At 39.4% G+C, this 27,717-nt stretch overlaps 1 protein-coding gene across 3 annotated transcripts in view; it reads left to right on the forward strand.

Annotated features, from left to right (window-relative positions):
* Positions 1-27,717, forward strand: part of PTPRG (protein tyrosine phosphatase receptor type G) — a 922,721-nt gene that overhangs the window by 609,607 nt on the left and 285,397 nt on the right. For all 3 annotated transcript variants that reach the window (XM_070738149.1, XM_070738150.1, XM_070738152.1), the window contains exon 5: positions 21,643-21,738. In XM_070738149.1, the coding sequence (XP_070594250.1) occupies positions 21,643-21,738 (96 nt within the window). The remainder of the gene's footprint in view (positions 1-21,642; positions 21,739-27,717) is intronic.

A 27,717-nucleotide genomic window follows, 5' to 3' on the forward strand; every position in this document is an offset into this window, starting at 1 on the left:
AGCCCATGATTGCTCTCGCAGCTGCATTTTGCACGAATTCTGTCCCTCCATCCATCCATCCATCCATCCATCCATCCATCCATCTATCTAAAGGCTTTAATACGATTTTAAAAATACCTTCCAAAAGAAAACGTTATGTCTCTTCGAAACATTTAAGGATATTCTTTTCCTTTCTTTTTCTTTTGCTGGCTATGATTTGGCAAGTCTGTGTCTTTGTTCCAGGAAACATTATTTGTCTCCGTTTCACATTTTAGAAAGAGGTGTGTCCCTCAGAGACAAGCCTCTTAATTCTGAGAAGGTCTTGGCATGTAAGGAATTGAACTCAAAGGAGCCTTGAGTATTTTGAATCATTTTTCAGTTGACACTGGAGACAAATTCCATCAATGGCAAATTATCACCTCGTCCAACCTCCTTTCCTTCTTGCCGCAGCATTGAATTTTATCAAAATATTCATACTGCTCTGGCATTTTTCATGAACCTACCCTTGCTCAAAGAAGGTAATATCCTTTGAGGGTTTGGATGGCTTGAAGGCTTATTTGTTTCCTGGCAGGAAAGCCTTCATGTAGCACCATAGCTCCACAATGAATCTGTGGGAAATTTGTGGAGAATATCTTCAACTGTTGCTGGCTTTAAAAAGATGAAGCTCTGGGATGTTAATCTTAACAATACCTTTATTTTGTCTTTATACCAGTGTTTCCCAACCTTGGCCACTTGAAGATATTGGGACTTCAACTCCCAGAATTCCCCAGCCAGCAAATGCTGGCTGGGGAATTCTGGGAATTGAAGTCCAGATATCTTCAAGTGGCCAAGGTTGGGAAACTCCGTTCTATACCATATCCTGGACTTAGACAGGATGGAGAAATAAAATATGTTTAAACAACCTTTCAGAAATCAAACTCAGTGGTTCGTGAGCTCACATTTTCCCTTCTTAAGCTTGGCATTCAGGAGTATCCATTCCATTGCCTTCTAATGGAAACTAAGAACATTGTCTACTGTAATCCTGGTGTTATACACTGCTCCAAAAAAAAAATAAAGGGAACACTTAAACAACACAATATAACTCCAAGTAAATCAAACTTCTCTGAAATCAAACTGTCCACTTAGGAAGCAACACTGATTGATAATCAATTTCACATGCTGTTGTGTACAGAACAAAGCATTCAATGATAATTTTTCCTTCATTCAGATCTAGGATGTGTTATTTGAGCGTTCCCTTTATTTTTTTGAGCAGTATAGTTAGGGTAAAGAATCCAAGACAATATATCTGGACAGATTCCTGGAACTTTTTGTAGATTCCTTCTGCTGAAGAGCCATTCCTAATGGGATTTTTTAAAAAGATATTTATATTCCACGTTATTGATCATCGCACAATCAGCCAGATGTTCAAACAGGCTTTGGCATTTTTGTCTACCTATTGAATCCTTACCAAGGACCTGGGATAGGCAGATTTGGATGTTTGATGGTGTTACAGATATTGTCAAAGAATGGAAGCTGCTCCAGGTAAAGCTGCCTTCTGCAATTGACTGATGGCAAATTTGTCAATGCCTATGGTGTTCAAGTGGTACTCTTGTTGTTGGAATACCTAGTGGACTCTGATGCTGCCCAGAGTCCACTAGAAGTTAAATTAAATTAAATTTTGGGATTGTACCCAAGGCGCCTACTACCACCCTTGCTTGCCTTTGCCGTAGTTGTTCTAGTTCTACTTGTAGGTCTTTGTACTTTGATGATGATGGTGATGATGATTTTTGTTGTTATAGTTGATTGACCTAAGAGCTGTTAAGGTAACCTCTGAATATATATAGTCAGTTCCGCATTAGATGGTTTTTTTTTTTTTTGCAAAGTCAGAATATCCAGCCCTAATAAGTTTAAAATGCTCATGTATCAAGGCAGCCCTTTGGGTATTGCTCCAAAGGCTCCTATTACTATTGATACAACCATTGATTTCTTCCTCCACAATCACTCAACTTTGATTTGCAAATCATGATATTTTGTTAATTTCTTTCTAGCCATTTCTCTTCAGTTAGTGCATCACCTGGTTTGCAATATCAATGAACCATATTTTTTTCATCTCCATGGTAGTGATGTGAGGGGATGTGAGGCGACTCTTTGAATGCTTTCCACTATGCCACTATATGGTATAGTATGAGATGCAGGGATTTAAACAAGCTTAATGATAAAAATGACTCCAAAAATCTCCTCTGGCCATTGCCACTGAAAATTGGTGGAATGGTTTCCATTTTAAGATAATAACCATGTATACGTTAGACTGTATGGATGCATGTACATCATATATAATGCATACTACATTAGGTTTAATATATTTAAACTCAATCTACTAAAGAGTATTTGTGTGTGGAATAATGGAAAATAGAAGCACAGTGTTTATCACCTAGAGCTCATGGAGGAAAACAAAGTTATAAATGTAACAAGAAAGAAAGAAAAATTCCATAATTCCTTCCAAAAAAAGTATGTCCTTGGTATATGTGAGACTTGGCCATACTTATTTTGAATCTTCCTCCCCATTGCTATTGGACTACCCTCCAAAAATTGTTAATTGCGGCTTCTGCACAGCCCTATAAACCGAATAGTCCTTAGATGTAGGGCAGTGTTTTTCAACCAGTGTGCTGCGGCACACTAGTGTGCCACGGAACATGGTCAGGTGTGCCGCAAGAGGGGAGGGAGAAAGAGAAAGAAAGCAAGAGCGAGAGAAAGAGAGTGAGAGAGAGAAAGCAAGAGAGAGCAGGAGGAGTGAAAGAGAGAAAGGAAGCAAGAGAGAAAGAGAGAGAAAAAGCAAGAGAGAAAGAGAGAGAAAGAAAGCGAGACAGAGCGTGTGTGAGAGAGAGAAAGGAAGCAAGAGAGAGAGAGAGAAAGAGAGAGAGAATGAAAGCAAGAGAGAGAGAGAAAGAGAGAGAGAGAAAGAAAGAGAGAGAGAAAGAAAGAGAGAGAGAGAAGGAGAGGGAGAGAGAGAAATGAGAAAATGATTGAGGCAGAGAATGAGAAGAAAGAGAGAGAAACAAAAGAGAGAAGTGACTCTTGATTTAAAGCAGTGATTTTCAACCTTTTTTGAGCCGCGGCACATTTTTTACATTTACAAAACCATGGGGCACATTGAGGGGGGGGGGGGTTAAAAAAAGTTTTGAAAAAAAAAATCTCTTCCTTTCGCTCTATTTCTCCCTCCCTTTCTCTCTCTCTCTCTCTCTCTCTCCATCCCTCTTTCTTTCTCTCTTCCTTCTTTCCTCTTTTTTGCTCTATTTCTCTCTCCCTCCCTACCTCCCTCTATGTCTTTCTCTCTCCCACCTTCCCTCCCTCTCTTTCTCTCTCTCTTTCTTTCTTGCTCTCTCTAGCTCTCTCTTGCTTTCTTTCTCTCTTATTATCTTTCTCTCTTATTATCTTTCTCTCTTGCTTTCTCTCTCTCTTGCTTTCTTTCTCTCTTATTATCTTTCTCTCTCTCTTGCTGTCTCTCTCTCTTGTTTTCTTTCTCTCTCTCTCTTGCTTGCTTTCTCTCTCTCTTTCTCTTTCTTTCTTTCTTTCTTTCTTTCTTTCTATCTCTCTTGTTTTCTTTCTCTCTCTGAGCTTCGCGGCACACCTGACCATGTCTCGTGGCACACCAGTGTGCCACGGCACACTGGTTGAAAAACACTGATTTAAAGCATATAATAAAAAGCACCCAAAGAATAAGAGAGAAAAAACCCCCAGTCCTCACCTGTTTTTGGAAATGGTTTTAAGGTGTGTATACAAACACACAAGGGGGGGGGGGATAATATGTATAATATATACAGTACTGTCTTAGAGTGTCATTTTGGTTGGTGGTGTGCCCCAGGATTTTGTAAATGTAAAAAATGTGCCGCAGCATAAAAAAGATTGAAAATCACTGATGTAGGGTACAAATATGTCTCTTTCTACAGTGATGCAGGATTTGATTTACAAATGTATATGATTTAGCATGTTAATTTTACAAACTAGCAAGGTATTTTTCTTTCCAAGCAATGTGGCCTGAATTTGGGGGGGGGAAATATTTTAAGACTCCCGCAAGACTTTCAGAGGAGAAAGAGAGATGAAAGTTAAATTTCTAGTAAGGTAATAGCTATAATTCATATCTCTTGTATGTTGTGAAACAGAAAAACCTATTGCAGATTTCTTGTTGGTTTTGAATGATTTATAAGGTTTTACTGGTGGTGGCACGGTGTTACAATCTATGTTGTCATGGAAATAGTATTGAATGTATAGTTCCATTTATCCAAAATGATTTTCCAGACTTCATTTCATGGTGAATCATATGGTTGTTACTCTGAGTACAAAGCAATTTTGGGGCGGAAAAAAAGTTTCATGTCATGCGAAACAAAAACACGAAAGCAGTTTCATTACAGAAATACAAATGAATGCAATGCATAGTGTTGAATCCAACACTAAAACTCATGACTAGGAATGGCATATTATTTCAGAAAATTGTCTTCTTATAGATCGATGCCAATGTCATACATGACTGTACCATGATATGGGTATGGCTAAGTAGATGAATTGATCGTAATTTTCTTGGCATGAAAATGGCATCCCAGCACTATATACAGGATGTACATTTAGGACCTGAATAATGGGCACTTAAACATGTAAGCCCTGATTCACACCTTATCTTACACATTACACATCTGGTAAGCATATCTTACCATCCATTTAACTACAACCAGTTTTATTGCATCAGGAAGTTGTTTCAGAAAATAGAATAGAATAGAATAGAATTTTATTGGCCAAGTGTGATTGGACACACAAGGAATTTGTCTTTGGTGCATATGCTCTCAGCGTACATAAAATAAAATATACATTTGTCAAGAATCATGTGGTACGACACTTAATGATTGTCATAGGGGTCAAATAAGCAATGAAGAAGCAATATTAATAAAAATCTTAGGATATGAGCAACAAGTTACAGTCATACAGTCAACATGGGAGGAAATGGGTGATAGGAATGATGAGAAAAACTAGTAGAATAGAAGTGCAGATTTAGTAGAAAGTCTGACAGTGTTGAGGGAATTATTTGTTTAGAGTGATGACGTTCAGAAAAAAACTGTTCTTGTGTCTATGTTTATATCAATATTTTATATCAATATGATATATTTCTATCAATATGATATATCACACATATGAAGCGTATAAGAGATGACATAAGAATTGGATAAAAGTGTACTTTACAGATACAATGGGAAGCTATTTGGCCTTCAGGAGGATTAAGAAAGAGAGGGAAGTTCTGAATGGGCTGGCACAAATGTTGTTTCCAAGAACTAGAGTAGTCTTCTGAGTGGACATCAGGGGTCTGAGATTCTCTAAGACTCAATTACCATTCATTAGTGCTTCTCACACAAGAGGCTGTTATGAGTTTGTCTCAAACTGCCCAAGGAGCTGCTGATACAGTTCTACAGAGGAATTATTGAGTCTGCACCTCTATAACTATCTCTTTTGGTTCTGCAACCCAACAAGGCAGACAACGATTTCAAAGGATAATCAGAACTGCAGAAAAAACAATTGTTACCAACCTGCCTTCCATTGAGGACCTGTATTTTGCACAAGTCAAAAAGTGAGCTGTGAAAATATTTACAGACACCTCACATTTTAGACAGAAACTGCTTCAACTCCTACCCTCAAAATGACCCTATAGAGCACCGCACACCAGAACAACTAGGCACAAGAAGTTTTTTCCCCAAATGCCATCACTCTGCTAAACTAATAATTCCCTCAACACTGTCAAACTATTTACTAAGTCTGCACTACTATTAATCTTATCATCTTTCCCATACCCATCTCCTCCCACAAATGACTGTATGACTGTAACTTTGCTGCTTGTGCTGTTATAACTTAGATTGACTGGTTTCTAACATGATTTGATTGCTTATTTGTACCCGGACTATCATTAAGTGTTGTACCTTATGATTCTTGACAAACTTGTCTTTTATTTTATGTACACTGAAAGCATTGCAGCAGAGGCGGAATAACGACGTGGACACAGAGCTGGATTTAAAACTGGGTCATTTTTATTAATTAAATTATTATTATTTTAATTCAACCTAACATGGACCCGCAGAGGTCAACCGAATTACTTCTGGGGTGGAAATGACGTTATAAAAACTTCCGGGGCAACATATGGGTGTAGCTCCATGCTGATACAGGTGAAGGGGCCGCGCCTTTACCTGGATCCCAGCCATGCAATGCATGTGGGAGGTCTCGCCGTCCAACCCCTGAAATGGGATAGAAATGAGCGAGACCCAAAGGCAGGTTCTCCCCAATTGCTCAGATCGATTTAAAGGCACCATGAACCGTTGGAGAGAGTCTGCCAATCATCCCCAAAGATGCCCAACGGAGAACACGCAGTTGCTAAACACCACCCAATTTCCGCCCCTAACCTGCCAACCCAATGACCAGAGGTAAGCCAATTAAAACTAACCATCCATCCCGCACCACAGTGTGGAATAGGCAAAAAAACGGTCGCAGAAAATACCGAGACCGCCAAAAATTCCTATTCGGCCCCCTAAGGGTGACCCCAGTAACACACTGAAAGATAGGGAGGGAGGGCGGGTGTTCACCTGCTCGTTGTCAGGGGCGAAAAGGAAGCTCCGAGCCTGCACAGCCCTTTTTATAGGGCTGGCAGGCTCCGCCCCTGGCAACGTTATCGGACCAGGCCGATGACCAGCAGGGCCGGGATCTCGCGAAATCTCACAAGATCCCGGCCTTCCAAAATGGCAGCTACGCCGGGAGCCGCGTTTCCCTGGCCCTGCCGCAAATCCAGGCCGGGGAAGTAAGTCACCGGACGGGCATTTGTACCAAGACAAATTCCTTGTGTGTGTCCAATAACACTTGGCCAATGAAATTCTATTTCATTCTGTGCTATTCTACTCTACTCTACTTTACTCTATTCTGTAAGATGTAGCTTTCTTCTCTTCTTTCATGTGATGGTGAAGGAATGGTATTGATGCTCCTCATGATTCAAAATTAAGGATGGCAATGAGAGACCACAGATTTTGAAGAAGTAGGATATGATTGACTGAATTCTCAATTAACGAAAATTATCAGTATCCTTTCTCTCAGTTCTAATTTCATCTATTTCTTCACAGTCCCAAATGATCATGGTACATAGAAGAATGTAGATGGATGTGTGTATATCTATGGAATGGGAGCAAACTTCATCCAGTTACAAAATGTGATGCATCTCAGTATTGACTCTTTTACCTATCATGTAGTTGTGAAAGGCCATGCCGGTTTGTGGATTGCAATGACAATGTTGTAATATGTTAGATGAGCACTAATCAAGCCAGGGGCAAGGTTAGTTGCTCTATTGATCAGTGGTTACCAAGCATGGAGATCAAATAAATGTGGCTCAGACTTTGAATATGACTTGAAAGGTACATGCAGTGCAAAAAAAGCATTTGCACTTTGTTTTAAGCTACTCTACAAGCTTTGGATATATTTCTGACTCAGATTTTGGTAATAAAATTTGAAATTTAAATTAGGATTGACAATTTAAGGGGGGAAATCCATGATAATGCACAATAGCCCAGGCGCCAAATTGTCTGAAATTGTGCGTTACCTCAAAAGCTTTCAGCACTTTTAAGATATATTTTTGAAAGATTTCTTGAAGTCTAAGTGATTAATTCTAGTTGTATTTAATCAAGTGAGTCACCATTGGATATACTAGTGAATGTTCCATTGTTCATAGGTGCTGTGTTGTCAAATTCTACGCTAAAGAGTTCAGGCTCAGGGCTTGTGCAAGCAGCTCTACTCGATGTTAAGATATCCCTGTGTATTAATCCCTTCTAAGGCATAACTATACAAGTAGTCTTCGACTCAGTTTGTTTACTGACCATTCAAAGTTATAATGGTTTTTCAGTTTTTCCACATTTATGACCGTTTGTGACAGAACAGACCCTTTTGTTCCCATTTCCAGCAATTTAAGTTTCCATTGGAAATTTTAAAAAAAATCAGTTTCAACTCCCTTTTCGACAATCCTCACTCACCAGCACATCGCTTGATCTTTCTTCACCTTACCAGCGCTTAAAATTATCCTCTTTCCAGGTGTCACTGCTCTTCTTCAATCTCTGTGTTGCGTTGTCTCCGTGATTACTGTCGACTCGGGCATGGCAATCTAGCCAACTTTGCACCGCCACTGGTGGGAAACTAGGCCGATATGTCTGGTGGGGTATTCTGACCCCAAACCAGACCCCTGGTAGTGTCCCCTGCATCTCCTCCTCTTCAGGGAGGATCTGGTCTAGTTCAAGAGAGCCAGAACCCCCTAATGGCGGGGATTCAGAGTCCCCCCACAGGTGAGGGGGAACTCCATTCTGCCGTGGCCATTTGACCCCACCCCTCTCCCACATGTGATCATCTTTTGTCACCAGCTCATGTGATCAGCTTTTGTGAAAAGCAAAGTCAAATGGAGAAGCCAGATTCACTTAACAACCATGTTACTAACTTTAGTAACTGCAGGGATTAATTTAACAACTGTGGCAAGTAATGTCATAAAATGGGGCAAAATTCACCCAACAAGGCATATGTGCCAAGACAAATTGAACAAATGCACCAAGACAAATTCCTTGTGTGTCCAATCACACTTGGCCATTAAAATTCTATTCTATTCGAAATGTTTCACTTAGCAACACAAATTTTAGGCTCAATTGAGATTGTAAATCGAGGGCCACTTGTACTATAAAAAACTTAGGATGGACTTTTTGACTGTGGCACCTTGATCACAAAATGCTTTTCCCACATTTATCTGGTTGGCATTGAGAATATTTTCATTTTTCTGCCATGTATAAGATCTGGCTAGCCTCCCAAGCGTCTAACTTTTATTGATTGCATAAAAGCCCCTCTTTGTTTGTTGGTTAATTTTGTGAATTATTGTTTTAAGAGTCTAAGATGGTTTGTTTCATCGATTGCATTTTACCATGAGATTTACGGAAAGGGAGAGGAAAGAGTAGATTAATTCCACCTATATGGATCAAAGGAAAAATGAATTAATAGGTCTCATCCTACTTGTCCAGTTGGAAACAGTATCACTTGGCCCTTTCAGTCATAAAATGCTTATAAGCTGTTCAACCTAATTGTCATAATCATATGCAAAAAACTGGAACATTCGTCTTTTGGTCTCCATCTATTTTTTTTCTTTTGTATTTATCTATTGGTTTATCTGTCATCATCTCAAACCATGAATTGCCTTAGCCCAAGGGTAGTTCAGAAGAGACATGATAAATACATAAATACTATGTGACAAGCTACAGAAATTAGCAACTCAAATTCTCAAAGGGTTACCGCTAACGCTGAAGCATTTGCGGCTTTTCATTCAACATTAAAAAAAATGAGTAAGTGGGGAAATGATAGATTGTTGTTGTTGTTTAAATTATTAATTCTTTGGAGGCAGAGATATTTTGTCTCCCACTCTTACAACACAGCAACTCAGCCAAAGGATAGCCATGAACTTAAATGGGTTTTTTAAAATGGACAAGACAATTATGAGGAATTAATTTTCAATTCATGGAGCGTCAAGAGAGTATAGATCTAATGTTCAGAAAATAAATGAAGGGAAAATCTGTTCCCGTAAATGTCATATCCTTAAAAATATTTTTCTGGCCTCTATGCAAGAGGAAATTATATAAAGTTCAGTCATAAACAGACCTACATGGGTTTCACATTCTTCATGAAGGTTACCAAAAGATACTATTTGGGTTGTTAAATCATATACAATAGTTAATCATTATATATTATGTTGTGGTTAGCTCTGGCCCAGCTCCTGCCCCAAGGACTGTGGATGTGGGGGAGACATCCACATGCTGCAGGCCTGTTTTGCCCCCCCCCCCCCCCCGGTGGAATCTGATGATGAAGGATCCTCTGACCAAGAAGACATGAGTGACAGGGAGGAGGAGAGTGTGGCAGACAGCTCAGAAGGAGATCAATTATCTAGCTCCTCCTTGGATTCAGAACAAGAGTTAATGATACAGCCACGCATGCGGAGAGTGATGCAGAGGCAACAACAACTGAGAGATTATTATCAAAGAAAATGAGGCCACCTGTGGTTGGGTGGGGCTGTGGTAATTTGTGAGGCTGCTATAAAGAGCAGCCTGTGGGTTTGGCTATTGTGGAGGATTATCTGATCATTGTGTTTCATGACTGCTTTACTGACTTTGACTTTTTGTGTGCTGATTTTTCCCCACTTTGAAACTAAACCAGACCAAAGTGTGTTTCACTTTGTGAAAGAAGAAGGACTGTGAATTGCCTCACAGCTGCAAGCTAAGTATCACAGAACTGATAAGGGACTTGTACAAATTACCAGTTTTTTGGAGACCAGTGCTCTTTGCTATACCAAAAGAGGGCTTGGGTTAAGTGAATTTTTATTATAAAGAACATTGTTTTGAATTTTCAAACGTGTGTGTGTCTGAAATTTGTACCTGTGAATTTTTGGGAGGAGTGTACCAGAGAGCCCACAGAACATATTAATCCAATTAATATGAATAATCAAAAATATATAGAAAAAGGCTTTGGGGTTTTTTTTTCTCTTTTTTCCTTTTATCTTCTGAAACATTTAAGTTTCTAGCCCTTCAGCTTTAATATTTGGTCAGATGGAGCAATATAAAAGATAAATCACATCCCAGCACAACCCAGTTGAAAGTAATAGATTCAAGCATATTTCTCTGTTTGCAGAATCGTATCCATAAGCTCGTTGTTCCTTAATTTTGAAAGCGATAGTCAAACTGTAAAATCTTTTGAAATTCCAACAACAAGAAATCAAATGCACGATGTTAAAACTTAGCCTTCCCTAAACATTTTTGTCATGTTTAAAACCTCACCAAGATATTTGTTACATGGATATAGAGACTTTGCATACAATTTGGTTCTGAGTAAGGATTTAATATTCAACAGCAAATGGCAGCTGAGGATAATTCCTTTCCTCACTGCAGCCGAGAGAGGTAATAATAATTAAAGATTAGTCTCTTTAATAGTTGGCTCCACTGAATCAAAGCAAATCATCCCAAATACTTCCTCCAGTTGGAATCCTTTTTCCCCTGAATTTCTTCCCAAATAATTTGGCTTCCTATCAGCCCGCTTAATTATTGCCTCTGCGGCTAGTTGGCTGGTTCATGGCTGACTGTTTTTTAACAGCTTTTGCGGGTAAAAACCTGGAGCTGGCTTCCCATAACCATATTTTTGGACTACAGTTCCCATCCTTTGGAGCCAGCATCGTGTCACCAGGGAGGACGAGGTTAAGAATGCTGAACAAAATAAACTGGTATGCTTTACTGCAACTATGTACGGGCTGAGCATTTTTATATTATTTTAAAATGCCCCCATCACGATAAAGAAGGGTATTGTTGCATTGCATCTTTTGCAGATTTTTCTCGTTTTAATGTACATTTCAATTTAGAAACATAGAAACATAGAAGACTGACGGCAGAAAAAGACCTCATGGTCCATCTAGTCTGCCCTTATAATATTTCCTGTATTTTATCTTACCATGGATATATGTTTATCCCAGGCATGTTTAAATTCAGTTACTGTGAATTTACCAATTACGTCTGCTGTAAGTTTGTTCCAAGCATCTACTACTCTTTCAGTAAAATAATATTTTCTCACGTTGCTTTTGATCTTTCCCCCAACTAACTTCAGATTGTGTCCCCTTGTTCTTGTGTTCACTTTCCTATTAAAAACACTTCCCTCCTGAAACTTATTTAACCCTTTAACATATTTAAATGTTTCGATCACGTCCCCCCTTTTCCTTCTGTCCTCCAGACTATACAGATTGAGTTCAGGAAGTCTTTCCTGATACGTTTTATGCTTAAGACCTTCCACCATTCTTGTAGCCCGTCTTTGGACCTGTTCAATTTTGTCAATTTCATACATTGCTGTGGAATGCATGCTGCTTGTGCAGGGAGTTAGACTAGAACACATCCAGCTCTGTTGTTCCATGTTTGGTGATAGCTACTACAGTATTCCCTCGCCACTTCATGTTTCACCGTTCGCGGACTCGGTGCATCGCGGGTTTTTTGCTGCAATTTTCGGGCTGGTTTAGTTGCTCCAGAGAAGAGGAGAAGCAGCAGTACTAGCAGCTCCTGGTCTGTGCGGGAGAAGAGCAAAGCCACCCTCAAAAAATAAAGAAGTGCCCGAGCCATCTTCCCGCAGCCGGCGCTCCACATCATCCAACCACTCCCACCTAGAGCGGATCCGGAGCGCCCACTCCAGTGTTACAGGGAACACTGTAAACGTAAAACATGTAAATGTATACATAAAACAGTGGTCGAGACCCGTAAGAATTTGAGGGCAGCGCCGGAAAGCATGGAGCTCCCAGCATCCTGCTTTCACGTTCAGCCAAAGAACCGCCTTGCAATCCACAGACCTGACGGGGGTGGGGAGACAGCAGGGCGGGCACTCCGGATCCTCTCCAGGTACGCTACTTCACAGATTTTCATTTATCGTGGGTGGTCCTGGAATGTAACACCCACAATAAATATGGTAACACTGTACAGTGATCCCTCGATTAGCACGGTCTCAATTAGCGTGAAACGCTGCAACGCGGTTTTTCAAAAAATATTAATTAAAAAATAATTAATAATAAAATAATCAAAATAATAATCAGTCTTCTATGTTTCTATGTTTCTATGTTTCTATAAGTCCGCGCTAGTTCTCTCTCTCTTTCTCTCCCTGTTGCCGGCGTGGTATATGAGAGAGAAAGAGAGAGGCAGAGGTCGGGCGCATTACCGGGAGGTGGAGGCGGTGTGGGGACGCTGGGTGCCGGGGACACCGAGGAGGGGGTGGACGTGGCCTCTCAGCTGCAGAGCCGAACAAGGGCGGAGGCAACGGCGGAGTCCGGTGCTGGGGCCATGCGGGGCCGCTCATCCAGGGCGGCGTGGACTGGCAAGTCGCCCTCCTTTCTCTTTCTTTCTCTCTCTTATACCACACCGGTAACAGGGAGAGAAAGAGAGAGAGCGGAGGGCACCTTGCCGGTCCACGCCCCCCTAGATGAGCGGCTCCGCATGGCCCCAGCGCCGCCCAGGCAAAGGGGAAACCCCAAGATCGCTTGCCGCTTGCCGTATTGCAGCGAAGGAGGCGAAGCAAGGCTCCAAGCTGCAATACGGCAAGCGGCAAGCGATCTTGGGGTTTCCCCTTTGCCTTGGCGGCGGGAAGACCAAGGGAAGGTTCCTTCAGCCGCCCAACACCTGATCCGCTCCGCAGCGCGGCAGCAGCGAGGAGCCGAAGATGGGGTTTCCCCTTTGCCTTTACCCCATCTTCGGCTCCGCGCTGCGGAGCAGATCAGCTGTTGGGCGGCTGAAGGAACCTTCCCTTGGTCTTCCCCGCCGCCCACACGCAAACTCCACCATCTGCGCATGTGCGGCCATGAAAAAAATGGCGCGCATGCGTAGATGGTGTTTTTTACTTCTGCACCACTATAACGCGGAAATCGATTAGCGCGGGAGGTCTTGGAACGTAACCCCCGCGCTAATCGAGAGATCACTGTATACGGATATTTAAAATGATATAGCCAATAATGAAAAAAAAATAGTGCAACAGTTCTGGATCTCGCGATTCTTACTTATGATTTCATATTTATTGGCTGAAGGAGTAACTTCCAATGGGAGATAACAGTATTTGCTTTTAAAAATCTGAATTATAGGTAGTTTCCAGGCAACTTGTAAGAGATTCCTAGGCTTGCTGAGTAGGAAGAATGGAACAGTTAGGATTCCCTTGGACACAAATTATTGTTTACAACAAAACAAGGGTGTTGAGAAAAAAACATAAGTGAATGGGTACTTACACAGATTCCTGTTTTTTAGTTTATCCCCCCTGCAGCTTAACCACAGTTTATCTGGAAAAAAAGCAGCTTTTGGATGCAAAATGAATGTGATTACAAGGCCTGCCACCTTATGAAGGTCTCTCAAAGATGATTTGATCCTAGCTTCATTTAATGATCCATAATCTGAACAAACTAAATATCTTTGACTTTGTGTCTCATGGATAAACCGCGGTTAGTTTAGAATCAAGGGGACACAATTTAACACTCTTTTTAGTACATACGAACCAGGCTAAATTAATGAGAGGAATTTAGCTCGCTTCATCTTGCAGCAGGAAACCATTGGTTTTCCTAATGACTAGTAACTCGGATGGCTTAAAAAGTTAATTTGCATTGAGCTGATTTAAAATGTCAGTGCCTTTAATGACCCCAGGATTTAAAAAGGAGGTGGGGGTTTGTTACTTGCTATTTGCAAATTAGGGGTTTGTTGATTCACACAAATTGGTTGTGTGAATAAGAGTCAGAATTAGCATCGATGTTGTTACCTAGCTTGGGTAATAAAGTGTCTTCAAGAAAACCAAGCTCTGAGAAATTATGGGTCAAAATTATAGTTTCATACCAACATTGTCTAAATATGACTTGCAGCACACATGGTAATCCTTTAGGACTGATTCGATTGTTTCAAAAGCACCTGCATGTACTTTAACAAAGTAGCCAAATATTGGATGTGTAACTATTATTGTATGGAACTAACCATCCTTTGAATTCCCACCTCTGAATACACTGTTTTATAACTGCCTTCCTTGGAGGTAGCTATCATTGGCTTGGGTGCACTAACCAAGCATTGTGATTTATTATGATATTTTAGCAGGGTACATATCTGAGCAAGGCACTGCAGAAGAGCTATTCTTTTCATGCCATTATTATAATGTTTCCAAAGACATTTGGCTTGCCAGTACTGGAAACAGGATTTTATTTATTTGTTCAATTTATAACCCTGCCCACTTGCCAGGTAATTCTGTATCCTGGATTTGATAAATGTTGGTCTTTATAGTGTGAGAGCTATGATGGATATCCTTCTTAAATCTAGGCCTCAACCGATTGCAATGGAAAATTGTGTTTTAATTTTAAAAATACAGGTTATATTCAAAAGAAAGAGAGGGATATAAAATCATTCTGTTTTACATATAGAAGATAACATTCTGAATGCTATCTGCTCTATGCTTGCAGACAAAGCACTATCCATCGATTTGTTCATTGAGTTAAGGGAGTACCAGCTTTGAAGATCTAAGTGGGTACAGATCTATAATCAAAGATTCTAAATTCAGTGTAACTTCATCTTTCCAATACTGAATAATTAACATTTTTGCTGTGTGAGAAATCCATACTTCATGGACTGATGAAGAGCAAGGCACATTAATAAATTAATTGTAATTGTGGATTAAAAAGACATATTTAATGGAGGAAAGGTTCATTGGAAAGTTATCCTGAAATCCGTAAAGGAATTCCATCAAGAATTATCCCCAGTTGTAGACCAACCTGGTACATAACAATCTTAGTAGAGTCCTTGTGATCAAATTGATTTGACCAGAGGTTCCCAACCCTTGGGCAGAGGAAGCGACATGTGAGCGCTGGCGCATGCGCCATTCCACTTATATATGCAGTACCATTTGCGTGAGTAGTAGGCACACATGTCAGCTCAAATAGAACTATCCTTTCTTTCCCCCACCCGGGCCGCAAAGCCAGAAAGGTTGGATACCGCTGGATTAGAATGATGCAATGCATTAAATAGGTCTGCCTTTAAATGCCACTCAAAAGCTTCAGTCAATCCAAAATGGAACTATTAGTCTCTAATACATAACATCCATCAGTCAGATCACATCAAATCTGTATGATACATTCTGCATTGGCATCCTTTTGTCACCTGGGTGTAATTCAAAGTTGTAGTGTAATTCAAAGAAGCCGGGGTGGCGCAGCAGGTAAGAGTGCTGTACTGCAGGCCACTGAAGCTGACTGTAGATCTGAAGGTCAGCAGTTCAAATCTCATCACCGGCTCAAGGTTGACTCAGCCTTCCATCCTTCCGAGGTGGGTAAAATGAGGACCCGGATTGTAGGGGCAATAGCCTAGCTTTGTTAAAAAGTGCTATTGCTAACATGTTGTAAGCCGCCCTGAGTCTAAGGAGAAGGGCGGCATAAAAATCAAAGAAAGAAAGAAAGAAAGAAAGAAAGAAAGAAAGAAAGAAAGAAAGAAAGAAAGAAAGAAAGAAAGAAAGAAAGAAAGAAAGAAAGAAAGAAAGAAAGTTAACTTATACTTAGTGGTGGACTCCTGCTGGGATGACTAATTGCGCACAGTTCTGTGGCTCTGGCGGGCAAGTGCGGGATTAAGTGCAATTTTGATTCCTGCCCCTGTGCAGGTAGCAAAATCTCACCAAGGCGGCAGAGCTGTGCGCAATTAGCCATACCGGCAGGAGCCCACCACTGCTTATAATACTCTTTACAGCTTAGCTGTGATCTTCAGGACTGCATTCACTTTATTGAATCAGCCTAAGCTTGTTGGGGATCTTGTTGGGGAAAGCAGCTGGTGGTTCTCTATAGTGGTGGAGATAGCATCCAGGAATGGGTTGACCTTGTCTGTTCAGCTGATTGGACTGAGTCTGTCAGAGCTCTAATATCATCCCTTTGCTGCTTTTCCCAGCCATTCCCAGCTTTTGACTCAGTCCTCAGCCTGGACAGACGTGTTGAGATTTTTTCCCCATTTCTGATTTCAGCTTCCAAACTCTAAAGGAAATTCCTGGAGTTCAGTCTTGTGATTGAATGCCATTTTTTATATTTATGGACACAAAAATCTCCATTAATTTCCTTAAAATATGATCAACCTTGATTTGAAATTGTTTAGCATTTTTTGTATATTATTATTCTAGCATAATATGCTATACATATGTTTATGAATTTAAGGAAGATTGGGATTTAGTTCATTGTGAATGGGTAATAAAATGTAATGTATCCTTATTGATGTTTTTATTGATTTCAGGTAAATGGAATTGAGGCAGTCCAACTGAATGGCAAATTGTGTTTAATTTGAACATCAGTGCATGAATACATCATGCAGATATTTTTTTTTTTACAAATTGACTTTTTCCCAAACCTGGAGGCTGTTAATTTGTAAGAGATTATGAATGATCTATGAGGCTAGGAATAAGAAGTCAACACAATTAACACTTATATTTTAGCTCTGCCAAGACAATATACAGTATTATCTACTGAATTCCCATGCTCTTCTTCAGGAAATTTAAAAAAAAGTGGCAGTGGTTGTAATTGTGTAATTTTGTAATTTTGCAATTGTGTAATTTCCCACACTGATTTATGCTAACATAGACACATAAAACGGCATCTTGTAATACTTCACTCCCTTCAAATCTGATGATAGACCAGACAAGAAGTATCAATCATAAATGCTAGCGCTGCCTTTATTGTAAAGATAACAGAATCTTACCAATCTGAAAACACATCTCTCTTCCCTCATCTTTATGGTGTAAGAAATTAGGGAGAGTTTGCTATGCTATGAACTTTGCTAATCACATTTTCTTCTGATGCTATATTATTGTTCTTTCAGTTTTGTGCATATATTATTCTCGCTGCCAACATAATATGTAAAATTATATATTGAATTTTTTCCATAGTTCCCGGTAAATATTCCTAATAAAAATAGTTCTAATTTCATCTCTATTTGTTAGTTAGTTATCTCTCCGAGTCATTTTCTAATTCTATTCCAATATTGTCTGTACTTCCACCACATATGGTAATATGTGTCTGCATTGGTTGCCGATCAATTTCCGGTCACAATTCAAAGTGTTGGTTATGACCTTTAAAGCCCTTCATGGCACTGGACCAGAATATCTCCGAGACCGCCTGCTGCCGCGCGAATCCCAGCGACCGATTAGGTCCCACAGAGTGGGCCTTCTCCGGGTCCCGTCAACTAAACAATGTTGGTTGGCGGGCCCCAGGGGAAGAGCCTTCCCTGTGGCGGCCCCGACCCTCTGGAGCCAACTCCCCCCCAGAGATTAGAACTGCCCCTACTCTCCTTGCCTTTCGTAAGCTCCTTAAGACCCACCTTTGTCGTCAGGCATGGGGGAACTGAGACATCTCCCCCGGGCATATACAATTTATGAATGGTATGTCTGTATGTATGTTTGTTTAAAAAATGGTTTTTAAAAAAATATTTTTAAACTGTAATTTAGATTTGTTGTAAATTGTTTCACTTTGTTGTGAGCCGCCCCGAGTCTGCGGAGAGGGGCGGCATACAAATCTAAATAATAAATAAATAAATAAATATGTTCCCTGAGTGTGCCTGCATTTCCAGTGGTCTGGTGGTGTACTTGGGATCATTTTAGAGTGAAGATCTCGCTGGTGGAAGATGCCATCTGTAAAACATTATATATATATACTGTATATGTATTCTTTATAGGTTACAGACTTCATCAATTTATAGTTTTTATTCCATATTCTCTCCCATTTCTCCAATTCAATATTACAGCCAAAAATTGTAGCCCATGTTATCATTACTTCCTTGACTACTTCTTCCTCCAATTTGTATCTCAATAAGTAGTTATAGATTTTCTTAAACCCTGTAAAATCTTATCTAATTCGTGTGGTTCTTTTTGGAATCCATATTGTTCTAAGTCCTTCTTAATATCTAGAAAGCCCCATTGCTTCTTAACTGCATTTCATCTGCATTACCCTGTCTATTCCTATCTCTCAGGGACATTCTCATAGATCATTACATCTTTTTTATCATTATTGTTTTTCATTTTAAACATCACAATATTTTATCAAAGATTCATAGCCATTTTCAGACATTGTTGTGATTTTATAATACAGTGATCTCTCGATTATCGCAAGGGTTACATTCCAAGACCTCTCGCGATAATCGATTTTTCGCGATATAGTGGAAACACCATCTGCACATGCACGCCCTTTTTTCCCATGGCCGCGATATAGCGTTTCGCGAAGATCGAGATCGCGAAAATCGAGGGATCACTGTATACAGTATTTCATATATTTACAGAGTCTCATATCTTTGTCATTTGTCTCACATATCAGCACACCTATATATTTTGTCCATTAATATTGTTCTGGTGGGATTTGATGATTCTTCTAATACTATGTTTACGCTATTCTCGCTGCGGTTATAATATGTAATATTAAGTGTTGTATGTTTTGGGGTACTGTTTCCTCATTATTCCCATAAAAAAAAAATGGATATTTTTTTTTAATAGCCCCTTGCTTTGAAACATGTCTACTCCATATGAAAGAAGGTGCCTAACTCTTTTTTACATTTCCAACAAGCCGAATTTGCATTTAGATATATTTTGGCCAATCTTGACAGAGCTAAATGCCATCTACAAAATATTTTGTAATAATTCTCTTTATAGGCTACCGATTTTGTTATTTTACAGTTCTTATTCCAAGTCCTCTCCCAGTCTCCCAAGTGTATATTATGACCTACATTTTTGGCCCACGCTATCATAGAATCTTTAACAATTTCTTCCATTTTGTCTGATTCCAATCATTATCTGTATAATTTCAATATTAATAATAATTAATAATAATTTATTAGATTTGTATGCCGCCCCTCTCCGTAGACTCGGAGCAGCATTTTTTCATCTAGGCCCATCAGATATATAATCTACTATAATGCTAGACATTTGTAATAACTTGAGACACGGCAAGATTAGGGTATTTTGCTTCGGCTGAATGCCAATCCAGCACCATCATCAGTTATTAGGATCTCACTTTTGCAGTCTAGCACACTTAGTTAGTTGGAAACTGCCAAATATAGGTGATGCTATACTGCTGAGAGCAGGGTGAAGGAAATACTGAGCTGCAGATGTTGGTAACACAGCAAGGGTTTGTTATCACAGAACATCAGTCGACGCACAGATGTTGGTTATTCAACACAGAAGGCCACCCACATGTTGCTGTGTGCATGCCTGCCCCTAATTTGTAGTGCCTTTCAGTTAATAAATTAGGACAGTTCCTACAGAAAAGCAGATGGAGTAAAGCTGTTGTTTGATTGCCTTCATATTTGTATAAGCTGTACATCACTATGACTGGCTAATGTGCTTCCATACTAACCGCTCTTTCTTCTCCCAAGGCAGAACTGTTCAAACATTCTGTCTTAATTATACTCCATATGCATTTCTTTTTCCATAAGAGAGAAATCTGTTGAAAAAAAGGATGCAGTGTTTAACCTAAAAACTAAATAATTGTCACAACTGCGAAAGAGCACCATTGCAGATGTAAATACAACTTGATAATTTAAATAGAAATGTTTTCCTAACTGTTTGTTCACACACACACACACCCAAAAAAATAGATTTTTGATAGAAATTTGTTATGGAAACAAATTTCAAATTCAAGGGAGTCTCCATCACCATCCGTGGTTAATGATGTTTGTGCCTCTTCATCACATAAAAACACGTATTTAAAACCAGGGAACTGTTAATGTATTATTCAGCCAGCAACTGGGATAATGTAAGTGACTAAATGAGGCAGGGATCTATCAAAAAGGAATTTCAGGATTCAAAGTTGTCATATGACTCTATTACAGTGATGGCGAACCTATGGCACAGGTGGCTCGCGGAGCCATATCTGATGGCACGCGAGCTGTTGCCTTAGCTCAGCTCCAACATGCATGTATGTTCTGGCCAGCTGATTTTTGGCTTGCACAGATGCTCAGGGAGGGTATTTTTAGCTTCCAGAGAGCCTACAGGGGGATGGGGAAAGACTTTTTTACCTTCCCCCAGCTACAGGGAAGCCTTTGGAGCCTGGGGAAGGCAAAGCATAAGCCTATTGGGTCCACCAGAAGTTGGGAAACAGGCCATTTACGGCATCCAGAGGACCTCCGGGGGGACAGGGGAAGCTGTTTTCACCCTCCCCAGGCATTGAATTATGGGTGTGGGCACTCGTGCATACACAATAGCAGCCCCACACGCTCTTTCGGCACCCTGTGTTTAGTTCTGGAGACCTCACCTACAAAAAGATATTGACAAAATTGAACAGGTCCAAAGACAGGCTACAAGAATGGTGGAAGGTCTTAAGCATAAAACGTATCAGGAAAGACTTAATGAACTCAATCTGTATAGTCTGGAGGACAGAAGGAAAAGGGGGGACATGATTGAAACATTTAAATATGTTAAAGGGTTAAATAAGGTCCAGGAGGGAAGTGTTTTTAATAGGAAAGTGAACACAAGAACAAGGGGACACAATCTGAAGTTAGTTGGGGGAAAGATCAAAAGCAACATGAGAAAATATTATTTTACTGAAAGAGTAGTAGATCCTTGGAACAAACTTCCAGCAGACGTGGTAGATAAATCCACAAAACTGAATTTAAACATGCCTGGGATAAACATATATCCATTGTAAGATAAAATACAGAAAATAGTATAAGGGCAGACTAGAGGGACCATGAGGTCTTTTTCTGCCATCAGACTTCTATGTTTCTATGTTACCCAAGGGAAAAAAAGGTTCGCCATCACTGCTCTATTATCTCTCATCTGATCTTGAATCTTCTTGGATATCTGTGGTAATTCTGTGTGATAGTTTGGTCTCAAAAGTTCTGCGTCTATTATTATCCAGAGGAATGGGTTTTAAATTGAAACTGATTCTTCACACATCTTCCCGGACTTCATCTAACTCTGTAAGTAACAGTAATAATAAAATAACATAGGTGAGCAACCCCTAGAGGGAAAGAGAATGAGATTTAATCAGTGAACTTCATGACAATGCCAGAGGTTTAATCTTTTGTCTCCTGGATTGACAAAAACAACACATTACATTGCCTTCAAGTTCTCAAAAATGCCTTTCGCTCCTATTTTTCACAGATGCAGATTTACTTCTACAACCCCGATGACTTTGACAGCTTCGGGACAGCCATCCAAGAAAAAAGAATCATAGGAACTATGGCTGTGTTTTTTCAGGTAAGTTTATTTTTTTTGCCCTGCGGTCTCTGCACCAAGTGGTAAAGTTCTCCCATCCCCCTTTCGTGATTGTTGTTGTGGTTATTATTCGTTGAATTGTTCCCCGCTTAATGGACGCATCTGTTTTCTCACTTACACCTGTCTAAATGAAGGATATTTCATATTGTCTGCTCCGCGATTTAAAATGTAAATAAGTGTTTTTAGAAACATAATGAAAACCTTTGCATGAATTATTCTGATTTTTATAGCTGCCTGACTGGTGCACAGATTGGAAAGCACATTTATCATAAAAGTTGCCTCGCTATCAGAGCACATTGCTCAGGTTTTGCAGAATATTAACAGGCCAGTTAAGCTGGAGGAAAACTTTAAATTTGGTTGCAACTTATTGATCAACATTATCAGTGTTTCTCTTCTCAACATCCTTCCACCACCACCACCACAACTCCATCACCCCCTAATGGCATCTTACTTCTAAATCCAGTAACTAAATTTCTCAGGGAAACTGGTTTTTCCAATTCGGTGAATTTATGGAGCTCCTTTTTGTGATGGGCTTTTTCCCCCCCACCAGACTGAATGCTCGGTGAGCTCATTTACAGGTTCAGCACACCTGAGGACTTGTTGTATTTTCCAGGGGCCCTGCTTGTGATGGCTGACAGGCCAAGCCAAATTGAAGCGGTCTTCGGCTCCTTTGTCTCATTATATTGGAGAAATGGTTTTCCTTTCCTGACTTAAAGGATAAATTGAGGGGAAAGTGATGGTTTGACTTTATTCCAGAAGGCTGCCACATATAAACGATACATCTTCCAGCGTGAACGAGAAAGCTCCAACTATTGGTGTGAAATGTAGCTGTCTGTTTATATCTATATCTGTTTCTCTATCAATCTGCATTAATCTTCAGTGCTAGCCTAAGGGCTATGATTGGAGAGTGCAGCAATAAAAATGTGCTAAGATACAGGGAAGGAAACATACAGCATGACAGAAACAGTTTTTTCCCCCCGAGAAAGATTATGGTTTTGGGGAAACTACTACACGTACAAGCATTCTACTTCCAAATTTAAAAACCTACAGTATTTTACACAGATTTGTTTATTTAAATTATCTACATCTTGCCTCTCCTTCCACAAAGGATCTAGAAACATAGAAACATAGAAGTCTGATGGCAGAAAAAGACCTCATGGTCCATCTAGTCTGCCCTTATACTATTTTCTGTATTTTATCTTAGGATGGATATATGTTTATCCCAGGCATGTTTAAATTCAGTTACTGTGGATTTACCAACCACGTCTGCTGGAACTTTGTTCCAAGGATCTACTCTTTCAGTAAAATAAAAATTTTTCATGTTGCTTCTGATCTTTCCCCCAACTAACCTCAGATTGTGTCCCCTTGTTCTTGTGTTCACTTTCCTATTAAAAATACTTCCCTCCTGGACCTTATTTAACCCTTTAACATATTTAAATATTTCGATCGTGTACCCCCTTTTCCTTCTGTCCTCCAGACTATACAGATTGAGTTCATTAAGTCTTTCCTGATATGTTTTATGCTTAAGACCTTCCACCATTCTTGTAGCCCGTCTAAACATTCACCCAGCAAAATATAGAAATATAAAGCAGCAAATGGTCGCAGACAAAACAAAACACAGTGGCTATATTGACACCACGCGTGTAAATCAATTAGCTAACGATGCAGCAGCTGCATTTGCACAGTGTGGTAAACTTTATTATCTATCTGGATTAGATTTTTATGTGTGGTTAAACGCATTGTGTGAAACCATTGGTTAATTTATAGTTCATTGTACTGCACAAACCCAGGAAAATGTCTATTTCAGGATAGAAACATAGAAACATAGAAGTCTGACGGCAGAAAAAGACCTCATGGTCCATCTAGTCTGCCCTTATACTATTTTCTGTATTTTATCTTAGGATGGATATATGTTTATCCCAGGCATGTTTAAATTCAGTTACTGTGGATTTACCAACCACGTCTGCTGGAAGTTTGTTCCAAGGATCTACTACTCTTTCAGTAAAATAATATTTTCTCATGTTGCCTTTGATCTTTCCCCCAACTAACTTCAGATTGTGTCCCCTTGTTCTTGTGTTCACTTTCCTATTAAAAACACTTCCCTCCTGAACCTTATTTAACCCTTTAATATATTTAAATGTTTCGATCATGTCCCCCCTTTTCCTTCTGTCCTCCAGACTATACAGATTGAGTTCATTAAGTCTTTCCTGATACGTTTTATGCTTAAGACCTTCCACCATTCTTGTAGCCCGTCTTTGGACCCATTCAATTTTGTCAATATCTTTTTGTAGGTGAGGTCTCCAGAACTGATCACAGTATTCCAAATGGGGTCTCACCAGTGCTCTATAAAGCGGGATCACAATCTCCCTCTTCCTGCTAGATCCTGGCTAGATGTGCTGTGTGAATGCAGCCATTGACAAAGTCAAACAGCAATTTGATAAAAGCAGCCAGAGTCACGTACATGAAAAAAGACTGTCCCCAAAGGAAACATCTTCACAACTTCTGGAGGATTGTTTCTGATGTAATGAAGATTGTTAGTAATGAGCTGAGGTGGACCTTGCTCCAATAAGAGTTTTGCTTATCATTCCTTTCCTCACTCGTCCACTCTGAAGGACTGCTGCAAGATAGAAAAATAATGTATTCCAAATGTTTTATATTGTTTTATATTATATATAGTTTGACAGTGGTGAGGGAATTATTTGTTTAGTAGAGTGATGGCATTCAGGGGAAAAAACTGTTCCTGTGTCCTGTTGTCTTGGTGTGCAGTACTCTATAACATCCTTTTAAGGGTAGGAATTGAAACAATTTATGTCCAGGATGCAAAGGGTCAGTAAATATTTTCATAACCCTCTTTTTGACTGGTGCACTATACAGGTCCTCAACGGAAGGCAGGTTGGCAGTAATAGTTTTTTTCTGCAATTCTGATTATCCTTTGAAGCATGCTTTTCTGGTGTAAATAAGAATATATTTTATTTCCAAAAGTTTTCCTTTACTTAAAATAGTGAATGCTTGTTTGAAGGACCGCACGGAACTCTATTTTTATGTTCCTTCATGTCTCTCATTCCGTTCTGTAACTAGCATGGATCATGTTCAACAGATGTAGGAGAGATCATAAATGTTTTCCTGATTGGACACAGAATTCAAATCTATATTCAGAGGACAGTTTTATGAACTTTGGCCTCAGTTGCTATATAGTTTTGCTTATAATTCCTTTCCTCACTCTTCCACTCTGAAGGACTGCTGCAAGATGCCTTGGATAGAAAAATAATGTATTCCAAATGTTTTATATTTTATCAGCTTCCAGGAAAAGCCAGCAAGGCTAATAGGAAGGGATTGTACATGCACCAATCCCAACCTCTAAAGTAGAAAAGATTTTGCACCAGGCCTTCACTTTGCTGCACATATCAGAATGTACAGTATGTGTCTGTTAAAACAGTGTTTCCCAACCTTGGCAACTTGAAGATATTTGGACTTCAACACCCAGAATTCCCCAGCCAGCAAATGCTGGCTGGGGAATTCTGGGAGTCGAAGTCCAGATATCTTCAAGTTGCCAAGGTTGGGAAACACTGTGTTAAAAGATCAACATACATCAGTGGTAGTGAACATTTGTGGCTCAAAACTGTGGGCATGTAGGTATGGCCAGAATAACAATAAAAATTCAGAATCGGCCCAACCTGTGGTACAGGCACACAAACACATTCTACAAAAAAGAAACAATTCATAACAAAGTCAGATCTAGTGGTTATGGCACAGCTAGAAAGCTGAAACCCTTGAGTTCAAGTCCCGTTTTAGCCATGAAAGCCAGTCATTCTCTCTATGCTCAGTCTACAGGACTGATGTTGCATGGAGAATAAGAGGAAGATGCTGATATGTTTTCCTTGCTAATCACTCAGAATATATTTTTTCCAGCCCTAACTAGGTGCTAGCGATCTTTCCAGCTTCCAGTCTTTTTCATTTAATAAGGTTTTTCCAGCCTTAAGTCTTTATAGGCTTTTTTTCATTGCTCTGAATAAGATTTTTTTAAAGTCCTAACCATGGGATAAAACAATGTGTTGAAGCAGACCAGACTAAGGATGCTAGCCAGATGAATACCATATGAATACCTGGTAGGCAGATTTTTTTCCTCCTAATTTCTTCCCCAAAAACTAGTATGCGTCTTATACTCAGGTGCGTCTTATGCTCCGAAAAATACAGTTAATTATCAAAAATGACATGGCATGTCACATGTGCCATGTGTGTCATAGATTCGCCATGATCAACATACATCAACATACAAACTTTCTGATAGTTGAAAGGCTGGAGAAAATCAGATGTGCACCATTTGAGTTACACTAAGAGTAGAAACTCTATTATTGTTTTAAAATTCTGGTCTCCGTGAGATTTTATACTTTTTCTGAAACAATTTAAGCTGCGTTACTTATTTGTTTAGTAAGCTGTATTTTAGACTATGCTAGCTAGGAGGGTTTTTTCCAGAAACAAATCAAAATGCAAACAAATCATTTTGTGATCTTTCTTCCTTTTTCTTGAGGTATAGATTTTATTTCCTGCTTTTGCATAGCTCAGTTATTTTATGTTTGTTCTTCCCTACCTTTGTATAGGCGAGAATTTTTTTTAAAGCACCAAAGTAGAATAACTAGATACAAGCATTATCCCTCATCTTCCTGCTTGCTGTATGCATACATATAATTTAGCTGCATCTTTTATTTTGCCTTCATATGGAGTTATCACAAAAATTATCCCCTTTTGAGAGTGGAAGTAAAACACACAGCATCACTATAAGAAGCAAACTGACCCCACTCATTATTGGATAATGGGGCGAAAGTGAGCATTGGATGCTTGTCATATTTGTCACACTGTATTGGGATAATTAAGGTATAATTGGACATCATATCTGAAGCTTTCAACTTCCAATATAAGAGGGATAGTACATTCAAAGAGATGAGAAATTATAATCACTGTTGTTCTTAGGAAAATGTGCTCCATACTTAGCTATAGCTATATTTAGCTATACTTATAATAGAGCCCAATAAAAATAGCATGTCCCTGAGCTTTGTTGGTTGTTGAACTGCACATATCTGTATTAACAGTTTTCCTGACCAATTATTGGACTAGATTAGAAAAAACAAACCTTTGAGTTCAAGGACACACAAGGAATTTGTCTTGGTGTATATGCTCTCAGCATACATAAAAGAAAAAGATACATTTGTCAAGAATCACGAGGTACATCACTTAATGATTGTCATAGGGGTCAAATAAGCAATGAAGAAACAATCAATATTAATAAAAATCTTAAGGATACAGACAACAAGTTACAGTCATACAGTCCTAAGTGGGAGGAAAAGGATGATAGGAATGATGAGAAAAAACTAGTAGAAATAGAAGTGCAGACTTAGTAAAAAGTTGACAGTGTTGAGGGAATTATTTGTTTTGTAGAGTGATGGCGTTTGGGGAAAAAACTGTTCTTGCATCTAGTTGTCTTGGTGTGCAGTGCTCTGTAGTGACGTTTTGAGGGTAGGAGTTGAAACAGTTTATGTCCAGGATGCCAGAGGTCAGTAAATATTTTCACAGTTCTCTGTGTAAGGTACAGTATATGTGTTGACATTAAAATGTTTGTGTATAAGGTATATGTATTGACATAAAAATATAATTTAGGGTATATGTGTTGACATAAAAATGGAAATTGAAGAGAAAAAAGTTATTAAAAAGTATAAAAAGAAAAGAAAAAAAAACTGTCAAAGGAAATGTTTTTTTAAGGGAAGGTGAAGAAGCCTTGAAGCCCTCCCCATGTTTCTCTGAAAGATCATATAAGAAATGAGTCTGTGGTGACTTTTCTAGGGAGAACTGCTACGTCAGCATTGATGAGGTGCATTCCAAGGGCACCAACAACATGGCCAAGTACCCATTGACTTGGAAAGGCAGGAGTTAAAAGCCATTAAATCCAAGTAGATGGACCTATGGAAG

The sequence above is a fragment of the Erythrolamprus reginae genome, chromosome 2 (genome assembly GCF_031021105.1).
Source record: "Erythrolamprus reginae isolate rEryReg1 chromosome 2, rEryReg1.hap1, whole genome shotgun sequence".
Classification (NCBI taxonomy): Eukaryota; Metazoa; Chordata; class Lepidosauria; order Squamata; family Dipsadidae; genus Erythrolamprus; species Erythrolamprus reginae.